This window comes from Zootoca vivipara, chromosome 6 (genome assembly GCF_965207765.1).
Source record: "Zootoca vivipara chromosome 6, rZooViv2.hap1.1, whole genome shotgun sequence".
Classification (NCBI taxonomy): Eukaryota; Metazoa; Chordata; class Lepidosauria; order Squamata; family Lacertidae; genus Zootoca; species Zootoca vivipara.
This window is the reverse complement of record NC_142589.1, coordinates 3,974,282-3,988,532: the sequence shown is the minus strand read 5'-3', so window position 1 is coordinate 3,988,532 and position 14,251 is coordinate 3,974,282. Positions and strand designations below refer to the sequence as shown.

The window sequence follows — 14,251 nt, the reverse complement described above, 5'->3', positions numbered from 1 at the left end:
GAGGCTTTGCAGGCAGCAGCGTGCGATCAGCCTTGCTATTGGATGCTGCTGGAGTCTTCAGCGGTTCTGCTGGTGACGTGTAATAGGGGCGCCACTTTTTTGTGTTTAATCATTATTTTAGGTGTGGTTTTTTGATAATTTTTAATGCTAGATCCCTCCCTGATGGGCAAGGTATGTTGTGGCCAATTCGGTTCAGCGGTTACGGTGAAAGGCTGGGACATCCGCGCACGCAATGCCTACATTTTTTTATATAGATGTAGCCTGCCTATCATGGCATATATTATAAATTCCTACTACACTATCCACAGCTCTATCTCATCACATCAGTTTGACCTAAATATATAACCCGTGATTAATTGGCTCAGGTAAAGTGAAAGTATTTGTTCAACCAGCTCTCAATAGATATGCCATCTTGAAATTCTCAAGCTTCTAGGCATGCCTGAAGTCACTTTTTAGACTCTGGCCTTGCCCTTTTGTGTGTCCCCATTGAATTAGCTAACTGGGACTCCCTGTGTGTTGTCTGCCCACTTCTTTAGGTGTGTACCTTGACAAAAGAAGACAATCGTACCACTGGGAGGATCCCTGAGGATGAACAGCTGCATGTCCTTCCACTGTATAAAATGTCCCCCACCGATGAGTTTGGCAGCGAGGAGAATCAAGCTGCAAAGATGGGCACGGGGGCAATCCAGGTTCTCACCTGCTTCCCCAGAGAGGTGAGGAAGCTTCCTGAGCCAGCCAAGTCTTGCAGGCAGAGGCAGCTGGAAGCCAGGAAGGCAGCTGCTGAGAAAAAGAAAATGCAGAAGGAGAAGCTGATTACACCTGAGAAAATCAAGCAGGAGGTTTTTGAGATGCCACCACTTCAGCAGGATGCAGGTGAGGCCGGCAACAGGGGTTGGAAGCTGAGAAGGCCACTTGTCTTGTGCTTTTGATGTGCTAATCTGGTTAGGTTTCTTACACAGCTGCTGTTGGGATGCAGTCTGATCAATAGTTTTCAAAGTTTCTGCCTTTTGGGAATGCTTTATTAATCAATGTCTCTGTTGAGGCACTGCTAGGCACAAGCAAAGGATTCCGGGACATATTCTTGGGTGGCAATCAGATTATTAGCTAGGCCATTTGGGCCTCACCATTTTCCTGTGCAACCTGTGTACTCTCTATCAGCTTTTTCCAGCTTGGGACCCTCCAGACATTTTGGACTACAACTCCCATCAGCCCTAGCCAGCACTGCCTTATTGGCATGGCTGTGCTGGCTGGAGTTGATTGGAGTTGTAGTCCAAAACATCCAAAGGGCATCAGGTCTGGGAATGCTACTTTAGAACAATATTTTTCGAGTTAGTTGCATGCTACCCAACTTACTCTGAAGGCACCGCCAATTGGAAAGCACTGCTCAAGAGCATGACAAACAAACACTTTCTGCACAACTTAGAGGAAGGCTGGTAATGGTAGATGAGTCATTCCTGGAAGGTTGCTCTCCTCAATTACTATTTTCATTTGTAAATTTCTTTTCAATTCCATACTTCCTCCAAGCAGTTCAGGTCAAGCATTCATGGTTCTCTCCTCATAAGAGAAAACCTTGTAAGGAAGGTTAGGCTGAGAGATAGTGACTAGCTCGAGGCTTCCTCTAGGTTGAGTGGGTTTTTGAACTTGGGTCTCCCAGTCTAATACTCTAGCCACTATACCACAATGACTTTGTTGATGGATCTCTAAAGCAGTGTTTCTCAACCTTTTTTGGGCCACGGCACACTTTTCTATGAAAAAAAATCCCGCGGCACACCAACTCTGTGCCGCCCTATATTTAGTTTAGTTTGGAGGGGAGACGTACCGGTAAAGCATGCCGCTGAAGAACTGCTGCGCGGTAGCCAGGCGGACCCACCAGGCGCAGAGCCTGCGGAGCGAGCGGGGACAGACCCCAGGTGGGCAGACACGGGCGCGCAGCTGCCGCCGCCTCCCTCCCAGCCGCCCCAGGCAGCCGCCGCCGCTCTGGCCCGGCGAAGGGAAGCCCTGCGCAGCCTTCCCCGCCTGCCTCCTCCTCCCCAGGAGGGCGATTTGCATTGTCACGTGCCTGGCGGCCGCCAATACACAACACTGACCCGCCGGAAAGGAAGCCGGCCGGGTCACGACGCGAGGCCGGGTCAGCGACGTGACAGTGCAAATCGCCCTTCTCGTCGCGGCACACCAGCCAGTGTTTCGCGACACAGTAGTGTGCCGCGGAACACTGGTTGAGAAACGCTGCTCTAAAGTTGCCAGGAAAGCAGAGGATTTCATGGAACCTAGGATGATGATGATGATGATGATGATGATGATGATGGTGATATTTGCAAATTCAGCAAAGAAAGAAAAAAATTAAATTAAAGAAGGGGGGAAACAAAAAATCAGCATAATCATCATAATATACTAATAATACCAATAATAGTAGACCATCATCCTTTCACATTGTAGATACAGTTACCATCAGCACACAAATCTTAAAATGAGGCATATAAGTTAATACAAGCCATCCAGATGTCCAAGTTGGTAACCATGTGAAATTGATGACTATATGAAATATGTCTGAATGTAGCCAGGAGAGTAAGGTAATTATGTAATTATGTAATAGATGTAATAAACCTTCCAGGTTTGAGGTATAAGCCTCTTAGGCTGTCTTAGTTTTGAAATTATCAGCATTGCTAATTAATTATGGTGTGAATGACCACTGTTGGTTTGGGTGGCAGAAATCCTATTGAGAAACCTTATCTTCAGTGCTGTGAGAAGCCCCAGGGCAAGAAGCGAATGGCATGCTCCATGAAAATTCTGGAGCATGACAACTTATGCTTCCTTTGTTTGTGTGGTGGGGACTGGATTGTAGCACTGCTGCCACCATCACAGGATTTGTCAGGAGGATTTTGCAAAGGAAAATAAATGTGGTTGGAATGTGCTTTGCAGGATGATTTGAGATTCCCTCACCCACATCCTGTCTTTGGGGGCAGAGATATATCCATGATGCAACACTGGTGATGTGTCTTAGGCAGTGCAGTCACACCATGCAAAGGCCATGCACAAGTCAAGTGCACAAAGAGAGAGGATTTCTCAGTTTTCCTGAAGGTGGTCAAATTTTGCCACTTAGGAGGATAGTGCAGACTATCACAATGTGCATGTAGCTACTTGGTTAAGTTCCCCCCTCCTAAGTGGTGTTCTTACGCACCAAGGCAAGGGACAGAAAGTCTGCTAGTGTAAACAGAACGCTAACCAGAAGAGTGGCCCAGATCTTCAAGGTCTTGTGGCAAAGAAGCAATCCTGTTTCTGCAAATTAACATTGGTTCTTGTTTTGCATCTGCAGATATGGCTTTGAAAAGTGGACATTCCCAGCGGTCAGCCAAACCTTCCATCAAAGTGGAACCTCAGAACCACTACAACAATTTCAAGTACAATGGGAACGCTGTCGTGGAAAGCTACTCGGTGCTGGGGAACTGCAGGCCCTCTGACCCATACAGCATGAACAGTGTTTACTCATACCATTCCTACTATGCACAGCCTAACCTGCCTTCCATGAATGGGTTGCATTCAAAGTACTCTCTTCCATCCTTTGGGTATTATGGATTTTCCAGCAATCACATGTTTCACTCCCAGTTTTTGAATTACGGTGACACAAGGAATGCACCCTGGGCAGGCACCAGCTACGAGAAGAAGCCTGATGTCCAAATGTTGCAAAATAACTTGAGCCATGGTTACAAGAATTCCGAACATTTAGATGAAATCCCACCCACTGTACGAAACAAAAATCACCACCAGCGCACCTATGAGAGATCCAGCAGGAATGGAGGCAAGCCCACGGCTGTGCCCCAGAGGTGTAACTCTGTCCCTGCAGAAGCCCTGTCATTTGCACAAAACACAAACTGCTTCAATCACCGAACAATCAAGCAAGAGCCAATGGACATGGAGTCCTTTCAGAGAGCGGCTGCTATTAATGGCCAAAATCCAAATCTGAACCTATCTGATTTGTCCATGTCGTCTCAGAATGGAGGCCCAGAACAACAGTGGAGCCCTTACAAAGTCAACAGAAATGAGTCCCCTTCGGACAGGACTGGTCATGCTGAGAACCCTTGGAACATGTTTACACCCAACGACAATGACGGCGTTCTCAATGCAAACACACAGAATAAGTCCAGCTTGTTTGGTTCCCACTCAAATGCTACCAGGTTACCACAGCCCCACCTCTTGGAGAAACAGTGGAATATGTTTCCTACAGAAGGACAGCCTTTGCCACCTGGTCCTGATGTGCTGGGGAAATCATGGAGCCCTTGCAAAGTCAACGAGAACTCTTCAGCCTTTTCAGTGAATTCAAACCTTCAGGAGAAGCCCTGGAACTTGGGGCAGCTGAATTTTGGTTCCATCAAGGGAAACTCCAGACTTCAAGATGAACATTGGGGTTCTGTCAAAGCAGAGGACAGGAGGACTCCTACACCGGGCACAGGATTACCCAGCAGACCATGGGCTTCCTTTGGCTCATTGCCCTCTGTGGCATCAGGTGTGTGTGGGGAGAAGCCATTCCCTTCCTTGAAAGCCGACGGTCGTACAATGCCTCTGGGTGCTGGCCAGGAAGAAAGGCCATGGGACTCATTCAGCTTAGATGACAGCATGGAAGAGACACCCGAAAAGAACATCAAGGAGGAAGAGGAGGAGGAGGATGAAGAGGAGGTGTGGTCAGACAGTGAACACAACTTTCTGGATGAGAACATTGGTGGGGTGGCAGTGGCTCCGGCCCACGGCTCCATCCTCATAGAGTGTGCAAGGCGAGAGCTACATGCCACCACCCCGCTGAAGAAGCCCAACCGGTGTCATCCCACACGCATCTCCCTGGTCTTCTACCAGCACAAGAACTTAAACCAGCCCAATCATGGACTTGCCCTCTGGGAAGCAAAGATGAAACAGCTGGCAGAGAGAGCCCGGGCAAGGCAGGAGGAGGCAGCCAGGCTTGGGCTCCAGCAGGACATCAAAGCCTTTGGCAAGAAGCGGAAATGGGGAGGCAGCGTGGCCACTGAGCCCCAGCAGAAGGAGAAGAAAGACACTGTCCCTACCCGGCAGGCCCTGGCCATCCCAACAAACTCAGCTATCACTGTGTCCTCTTACGCCTACACCAAGGTAACGGGGCCGTACAGTCGCTGGATTTGAACAGAGCGCAGCTGGCGTGGGGCCATTTTACCTCAAAGTCTGCAGCACTGAAACGCAGTGCTGGTTTGTGGTGCTTTTTCCTTCATGTGTCGGAGAGAAATACGAAGCCAGGCCAAGTGTGACATTTCCAGTATATTATCTGCACTTGGGAGTTGAGCTGAAGAAACTTATTGCTGTTAACATTTTTCAGTAATCTAAAAATATTTATATCTGTGCATTTTTAATCTGTACATCACGATAATGGCAAGAGAAATTTGTAGTGTCCTTTTGCAAAGGAGACCTTTTTAATTCCATTCAAAATACACATGTGTATATTGGATTTTTAACAGAAATTATTACAACTCTGAAGGGGATTATGTGATACAGAAGCAAAATTTAAAACTCAGCTGCACCCTCCTAAGCCAATAAGAATCTGCACCACCCATCACACCCAAGTGGGATAGAATTCTCACTTTAGAGACCTCCCAGAAACCAAGACTTACAATTAAAGTAATTGTATAATTTGCTGTGTGATGGTTTCTTAGAGATTTAGTAGATCTCTTCCAGGAAGGTGGTGGAAGAATTAAGTAGAGAAGACAAGAGACTACAAATAGGCAACAGTTTCCACCTCATTGGTTTTGAACAGAGCATAAAATGTTGTGTGACACTTCTCTTAACTTGGGAGGGGGCCCCAACAGAATAGATGGATTCACACAGTGGGAAAGCTGTAAAAAGCTGCCCCAATTTGCCTGTTTCAATCCTCAACACAACTGAGTCTGCCTAGAGCATCTCAGGGGAGTCCCAATCCTCTGGCATGAGTGCAGCTGGCACATGTTGCTGTCTGTGTACAAATCATGTCGTGTAAACCACTGCAAAGTCAGGTTTGCTGTGAGCTTGTGACCTAACTTTAACCAGTTTCAGAGGAGGTGGAAATGAAAAGAATGAAGATAAAGATATTATTTCTGCCACTGCATGTGGTTACATTTTTATTTAAAGGCAAGTTCTTGAATGAAGTTCTTTTCCCGAGGCAAGAGGCAGTGGCTGTGCAGCCTGTGTAAAATTAAGCTAGTTCAACTTTTCTCCATCAACTGTTTTGGCATAAATATCTAACCCAGTTAAATTCATGACGGAAGGAACTGAGAAAAGGATAGATTTGAGGAGAAGAGGTGGAAGGGGAGGTGAGGAGGACTGCAAGTAGAAGAGAGCCATCATAAAACAACATTTGGAAGGCGCTGAGTTTGCCCAGGAGGTGAACTTTCAATTTTCATGTCTCTCACTCTGTGGGACTAACAGAATAGCACTTAGCAATGTTTCGGTTCTTGCCAAATTTATCATACAGTGTAACCAACCATACTTAATTTTTCTGTAGGCCTGACTATTTCGAACTGATGCCCGCCTCACTTTTGAATCTTTTATTCTGTAGTAGTAAAAGAAAAGCCACCCTGGAAACAAAAGAATATCGCGTTGAGCTCCTGTATCTTTAAGAAACCATCATGGCAACCCTCTTTTTAGCATATTCTCTGGTGCAGAGTCCAATGAAAAGAAAGGACACAATAGATCTCCTTTGTGCTATGTTTTCAAAAGGTGCATGCTTACCAAATGAAAATGTCCACACACACCAACCTTTACACGTGGACATTTTCAAATGCAAAAATGAAATTGGCTTATTGTAAGTTTTATTTTATTTTTCTGGTGCCATTTTTTTAAAGAGGAAATATCAATGTTATGTGATAACTGATTACTGCAAGACAGCTGGTGCTTTTAAAACTTTGAATCACAACTTTTTAAGGTTAACCTCCCTTTCCCCATCAGTAATGCAAGTTGTCTTAAGAATAGCTGATTCACATAAGTGGCTACACTCTCTGAAGCCAGGCCTCCCCTCGACAGAAGCATTGTGTTGCTAAAATGATGATAGGAAATCTTCCCAAAATTAGGATGAAATTCACTCTAATTCAGAACCCTTGTACTATTTAAACTACACCAAAAAGTTTACTTATATCAGGGTTTGTTGGTTGGTTGTTGTTGTTGTTTTAAAAAATCTTAATAGGACAGGGCTCAAGGACAGAAGTATTGTGTAAGAGGAAGTTTGTGTCTGTGGTTCTTTTCCATATTGTGTGAATTTCATCCTTTACTGGGAAAACGTTAAGTTTAATGATGAAGTCCCTGCTGGGCTTTAGGTGCTCTCACTAAATTTGCTCAGAAAATCTCAATGAACTTCCATTGGAATTGGGGGTAGAACCTTCCAGCCTTGAGGCAGTACCTTCAAAGCGTCTCCTCATCCTGAAATGGGTGCCATCTTCAGATCGGGTGGCGGCAACTCTTTTGGCAATGGGTGCAAGAGTATTTTGCTGCCTTATACTACGGGTCTTTCTGTAGAAAAAATGGGAGGTCTGACTCCCTCAGCAGAGTAGGTCCCCTATGGCTTTGATAAGCCTGTGCATGTGATTTCTCAACACTGCAGAAGGCCAGAAGATCAAACATGTTAGAGATCTGAAACTGATTATTCCTTGGCCACCTCCTTCTGCACTTAACAGGTGCCTTTTGAGAAAAAAAATGGCTTGCAAATTAAAACCTGTACATAGCATTTTGTTTACTAGGGAACCGTCTCAATCCTCACGCGCTGGAACAGGAAAAAAACAAAACAAAACCAGGATCTCTATACAGCATCCTGAGTGTTTTATGTGGTTCTGATTTTAAACTGTAAATAGAGAAAGATTTTTTTAAAAAAGCACTTTCACCAAGATTTAAAAGAAAAAAAAATTACCCAATAACTTGAAGAGCAGTATGTTTTAAAACAGATTATTGCGGGAGAAATGTAAATAGAAACAAAATATTTAACATGATTTTCCGTCCTTTTTTGTTTTTACTGTATTCTGTAAATATTTTTTTTTTGCAAGGGGAAAATCAATGAATGATAATTGATTTCATATGCATACCCATGAGCGTATCGTGCTTGTTAAGAATTGTTTCAAGTCAGATTTATAGGAAATGTTCTGAATGTCAAAGGATGATAGTGATGTTGTCCCACGCAAGGCCTGATCCTCCACTTGTGTAAATCAGTCACTGATTTCAGTGGGGCTGCTCTGAAGGCCATTCTACATGTTTGTCAAATCATGTACTAGTAGGCCTGCCTAGATTATACCACTTCAGGCTTCAGGTGGGAAAATCACATTTCTTTAAAGATTCATGTGGTCCCTCACCCCATAAACAACTACACGAAGTGGAACAGGTTTCTCTCTATTATTTTAGATTTCTGCATGCAGGGAGGGTTGTTTATTTCTATTTAATGTTGAGGCATCTGCTATCTGAAGTCTGAGGTGGTCCAAATCCAGGAGGTCTCTGCATAAACATGTAGGTCCAGCCCTCAGTTAAATCAGCACATATTCCATCTTCTCGGGCTTTTTAGGCCAATGGCTGCTTTCTATTGACCAATATAGGATGGATCCGTTAACCAGCTGTAGTTAGGGGAAAGCATTGGACTTGTATCTCTTTCCAAAAACATTTTAGTTTGGCTTTTTTGTTTCTGTAATTCCTTGTTAACGTCTCATTTGACTTTCCTATTTTAAAGGTGTTGCAGGGGTGCCTTGGAAGCTTCATTTGCATGACTTTAGAGAGCAAGAAATTGTAATATATGTGGGAAGGGAGGTGTTTCGTTTGGAGGGATGTGGCTGTGCATCTGACCTGTTGAAATCCTATTGTGTGTTAACCTTCCGTTTAGGGATTTTTCTGAGCTGTCTGATCATGGCATAATGTGGCTCTGAAGCTGTAACTTTCTGACCTAGCAATGGTGCCCTTAAGATCTCTGGATGAGGGAAATATGTTTTTGTAGAGGCAAGTTTAAAGAACAGGAACTGTTTTGTGAGTCAGAAAGTGGCAACACAGGAAGACCCATGAATTATTCCAAATTTGCCTGTGTCCATTTCCACTGTTTTTTCACAATAGGAATAGCGAAAAGGAGAAAAACTAATTGGCAGGGCAAATCCTTTATTTGTCTCACACAAATAGTCCAAAGGACCAAATGGTGCTTTCCCTTCACACTGACGCAAGTCCAGGGTTATTAAAACTGGAATAATTGTTCCCTATTGAAATTGTGTCTCTAAGGCAAAATTCTCATTTGCTTCATCTTAGATGGGTTTCTCCAAGACTTTTGGACTGAGATTTTATCTTTTCTTTCCCGTTTTTTTTAAAAAATCTGGCTCTCCAACCCCATTTTGCCAGGTGTTTGCCAGTATAATTGGTTGATCTTGGTGCAGATAGGAGGCAATCCACCTGCTATTTGATTCTGGCAATGGCAGTATTAAATCTATAGCAGCAGTATGTGAATGCCCACCATCATTTTCCGCAGTGCATGCATTATATATACATATATAAACCCGTGTGTGTGCGTGTGAATGCGTGCTCATGCACCACACATGCACACTTTAAAACAAGGCTGCTAGAAGTAAAGGCAAAACTCCTGACTCTCAAAATCATGGATAAATTGATGTACTTAGTATATACAAGTATACTTAGTATACAAGTTTGGTGCAATCTGAGGTTGTTTCTCACTACGTATATGACCTACCTCGAATCTCAGTTGTTGGGAAAAAGTTACCATGCCTCAGATTTATGAGAAGTATAGAACTGCATGATTACCTACTCCTGCTTTAAAAAAGAGAAAGAGAAAGAGAAAAAAAAATATTCGGCAGTCATCTTTTTGCTTACACATGGACAATTACAGCTCCTGTTGTGGTCAGGGTCGTTCAGAAAAGCAAATGGAAACAGGTATGTATTTATTTACAAAGGTGCTTGTAAAAGGTGTCTTAAGGGCACCATGTTGGCCCGACCATACAAAAGCCAATGGGGTAGTGCTAAAAAATAATGACACTTCTCAGTCATGGGATGTTGGATGTGCCATTATGGCAGCTATCCCTCAATCTGGAGCAACATTTGTGAGCTTAATTATGCTGTTTGTTGCGTAGAGCAGCCTTCCCCAGTCTGGTGCCCTTGAAGGACCCATCAACCCCAGCCAGCACACTCCATGGTCATAGGTGATGGGAGCTGGAGTTCAGCAACATTTGGAGAGCACGAAGCTAAGGCTGCCTTAGCTCGTACATCTCTATATGCCCACTGAACATCCTGTTATGAGGTGCGGGAAGCCAAGACCACCAGGGCCTTGAGCATCATGTTGGCCTTTTCAGAAATCATGAATCCTGACTGCAGCCCTTGTCCGGATGTGTCAAAGGCAAAGCAACGTCTGTAGGACGGTAGTGAGAAATTTCTTTGAAATGCATTTTTTTGGGGGTAGTGATCTGGAACAAGTTAACAGCAATTCACCCTCAATCATAATAGCTGATGGTGCTAAAATTACAAACAAAACTATAATCCCTGGGGGGGAATCTTGAAAAAGGGGTGCTCCAGCTGAAGTTAATAGCAAACTCCCCTTAAACTTCTCTGGGAGAAAGTTTGGGTCGGTTAAGGTCCCTTCTTTAAGTGGGTTCTTATTTCCTCTGTATGTTTTGCTGAGCTACTGGGCCACCATGAGTGTCATCTGTTTAAAAATATTTGCTTTGGGGTGCTTACTCTCCTGGGTCAATCAAGAGCTCAAGCAGATCATGGTAAATAATTATTTATGAAGAAAAAATGCATGGACCAAACAGTATAGAAGGCAAAGGAACAATTCTGCACACAGGGGGTCCAGTTTGGGAAGGTGACAAAAAGGCTCATTGCTTGTGAACTTGCTATGAACTTGTGTGCGTGTAACAGGAATGTTGTGTTGCTGTCTCTGGTTAGCAGACGGTTGAGGAGCTGCATCAGTGAGACACAAGGTTATCCCAATATATCAGTAGAGTTAGAGAGCTCCCTTCTTTCTATTTATCATAGGTTGTAACTGTGTCCCATAGAAAGGCAAAGAGAGAGAAAAATGAGCAAAGAAGCCCTGAGCTGCTTCAGCTGAGGCAATCTCTGCACTGTAGGCTAAAGATGTAATTTTTAATAACCGAAATCTTCTGATGAAATGGTGCTATCTTGGTGGGTTTGTTTTTAAAAAGGGTGTTTGGATTGGTTTGTTTTTGCTAGATTCCATAGTCTATGCTCTGAGTCTTAAATTTACAGCTACATACGGTAATTTTTAGCTCATTTACATGTGTGTAGATCCAGCAGAGGTTACTTTGGTATAAATGACAACTATCCACATCCTAAGGCTAGATCCTTAGCTGATATAAATGGAGCAGCACAGCTCAGGATCAGATGCTGAGAGTTATCTTTTTACTCATTCAAGTAGTCCTGCTTTGCTCGATGGAATCAGGTGCTGGCAAAACTACCACCAGTGAAAAGGGCTTCTGGGATTAAGCTCAAAGGAAGTTTAACTATGAATAAGTAAAATTTAAAATGCTTTCCTTAAGCAGCTGGAAAATAAGGTACTACAAACTACTTTGAGATAACACTTGTGCCAATTTAGCAAGTGTGCATGGTGCAGGTATACATAACATTCTGTATTGGTAATTATGCAAAAACAATGGGTGCTGAATTGGAAGTTTTGAGGTCACTCCAAGACAGAGCAGCTATTTATAAAGCAATGTAGTTGTGTCTTCTCCAGTTTGCTTGCTTGCTTTTATAGTTAACAGCAAAAAGTTATGACTTAGTCCTGCATTCCTTAACCAAGGAAAAATCCCTCTTGGACCACATCTGCATCTCAGTGTAAACAGGTTTATTCTATAGATGTTAATATTGAAAACGGGCCCAACCTGTTGAAGGTTCATAGTGGAGAAGGGAACCAGGATCTGCCCACACATGGAATTGCTATCCTTTAGTCTAAAATGCCAGCTTCATTCTGCTACCTTATGATGGCTTTTTCTTTGTATATTGCTATTTGTGAGTAGTTGTGTCTGAAAGTTTTACAATATACCTTTTTGGTGCTATTTATTTTCTCTCTCACTCTGTCTTTCACTTTTTCTCTCCCTTTTGTTCACAAGACTTGTTTTAAATGTGTATAGAAGCCAGGTTTTCATCATATAATAAGCTTACTGTTATCACAATACATACAAAAAATACCTCAGAAACAGAGTATTGTGGCAACCTGTGATTCAGTTATAGCTAATGGGATTGATACAAATAATAGAAACAAGGTGTGTATTTTATTACGTCAACACTGTACTTGACATCTTATAAACTGTATGGCCTTTGTAGTTCTATTCTTGGGCAAGTTCTCACTTTCAAAATAATGAAACATAATGAGGAATCAGTGTACAGAACTAATAAAAAGGTGAAATGGGAGAGTGGTGCTTTCATTTCAGTAAACAGTAGATTTTACTGAAGTACCTCAGAACAGCGAATGGCCCACTTGGGAAAGCATTTTTAGAAATAAGATCTTAAGCAGCTATATTATCAGTAATCAAATAATAGTTTCTGCACGTTTGGTTAAAAAAATCTGCCCCAATAGAATGTTCTCAAACTCTTTTTGCTGCAGAATTTGCAAATGTTTCCAATGATGTTTTGATATGGGAACAGCAAAATCCTGACTTTATTCATCACCACCCCTCCCCCCCCCCGCCAGCAAAAAGTGCATTATTTTTCCAAATATGCCATCCAGTTGGATTACTCCGCTAAGTAGTTTTAAAAGTGCAGAAATAACAATGCTGGGTGGACAAAGAAACAGATTCCAGGGGCAAAGATGAAATGTTGGTACTAGATTGGACAGATCCCCCAGCATATTGCTCTTAGAGCTATACCACTTCATGCCGTTTCATAGACAGTATGTGACTTGTTTTTGCAGACAGCAAATTATAAATCTTATGGTAACTAGCAAAGGGCAACATTCCTGTATTCTCTTATGAAGGCAGTTCTCTGTGGAATGCAACAAGAGTCTTGCCTGCATTAAGAATATTTCATGGTCAAGATGTGAATTGTTGTTTCTCTTTTTTGCCTAAGAATAGTAAAGCAAATCGGCCAATTTTGTCTTCTGCTCCAATATCAGGGATATATTTTACAAATGATTTTTGTTTGCCATCCTTTCCCTCCTTTTTTGACACCTGTTGTTAAGAGTTTACTCACTGCTGTTCAATCTTTGGAAAATGTCTGCTGTCCAGCTGGCTTTTTATTTTCTTTTTGCGTGTAAAACTAATTAAAAAGGTATAAAGCTGACTTCTAAATACATATTTTTTTTATTTAAGAGAAATGAGGAAAAGAAACAGGTTGGATTTGGCAGACTAATTCAGTTTAGTTAACCGAAGGCTGTAACTTCTCAATGTATTTGATTTCTTGTCTCTTTGAATTCACATTTGGTAAAGGAGACCTCCAGTGGAGGCCACCTTGTGGACCACACTTGAAGATTTCTTTGTTGATTTGTGACTGTGGCTACTTGAAATGAAGTTTTATCTGGGGTTGGTTGACAAATGGTAGATTTTACAATGTTTCAAGGCAATAGGACTTGTGTATTAAACTGTAGATATCCTTAGTATGGTAAATTTATGCTGATAATTTTATTTTGTATAATTTCCCCCTCTTGTCTGTATTTTTTCCCCTTTCACACTTCTCCCTTCAGTGTCTCTGAAAATTTATTTTTAGGATGCCTAAAAATTGCAAATATGGACCCTCCTTTTTTTAATTTGTATTTTATTATGTTACACAACCAACTGGTTTGTGAAATGTATTATTCCTGATATCTTTAAACTATTGTGGGTGTTTTAATAAATTTTATATTTATTTTTTGCACTCAAATTCTGTGTATTTTTTCCCTCTCCATCATCCAAGCTTAAGATTTCTTCTCACATTACATTTAAATGGTATTGAAGTAGTAATGCAAGTCATGAGGCTGAATTGCCATCTCCCTTGTGCCCCTCATGCCCTGGGCCTCAGAGGACAGAATCCTGCAGGACAGAATCCTGCCCTGGCCATGCAGACAAACTCACTTAACTGCGTGGTCCTCCTTCATGGACAACAAAGGGCATGTGCGATGCCTGTCCTTCACCCTTCCTGATGCACAGAATAATGTGGCTGGAATGCTTGCTCAACTCATTTGGCTAGTTTCCTATTATTGAGGTCTAAAACAGCATTGGACACAGTTAGTTTTCCTGGGCATGCATGTGTGCTGCTTACACCTATCACTTTTTTTTGTAAATCCAAAGTTGGTCACCCAGCAACAAACACT

General features: G+C 42.6%; 1 protein-coding gene across 6 annotated transcripts in view; it reads left to right on the top strand.

Annotated features, from left to right (window-relative positions):
• The window catches only part of TET3 (tet methylcytosine dioxygenase 3), a 96,614-nt gene extending 82,793 nt beyond the window's left edge, over nucleotides 1–13,821 (top strand). For all 6 annotated transcript variants that reach the window (XM_035121066.3, XM_035121070.3, XM_035121074.3 and 3 more), the window contains 2 exons: nucleotides 537–873; nucleotides 3,314–13,821. In XM_035121066.3, the coding sequence (XP_034976957.3) occupies nucleotides 537–873; nucleotides 3,314–5,145 (2,169 nt within the window). In that variant the 3' untranslated portion in view covers nucleotides 5,146–13,821. The remainder of the gene's footprint in view (nucleotides 1–536; nucleotides 874–3,313) is intronic.
• Nucleotides 13,822–14,251: the final 430 nt, after the last annotated feature.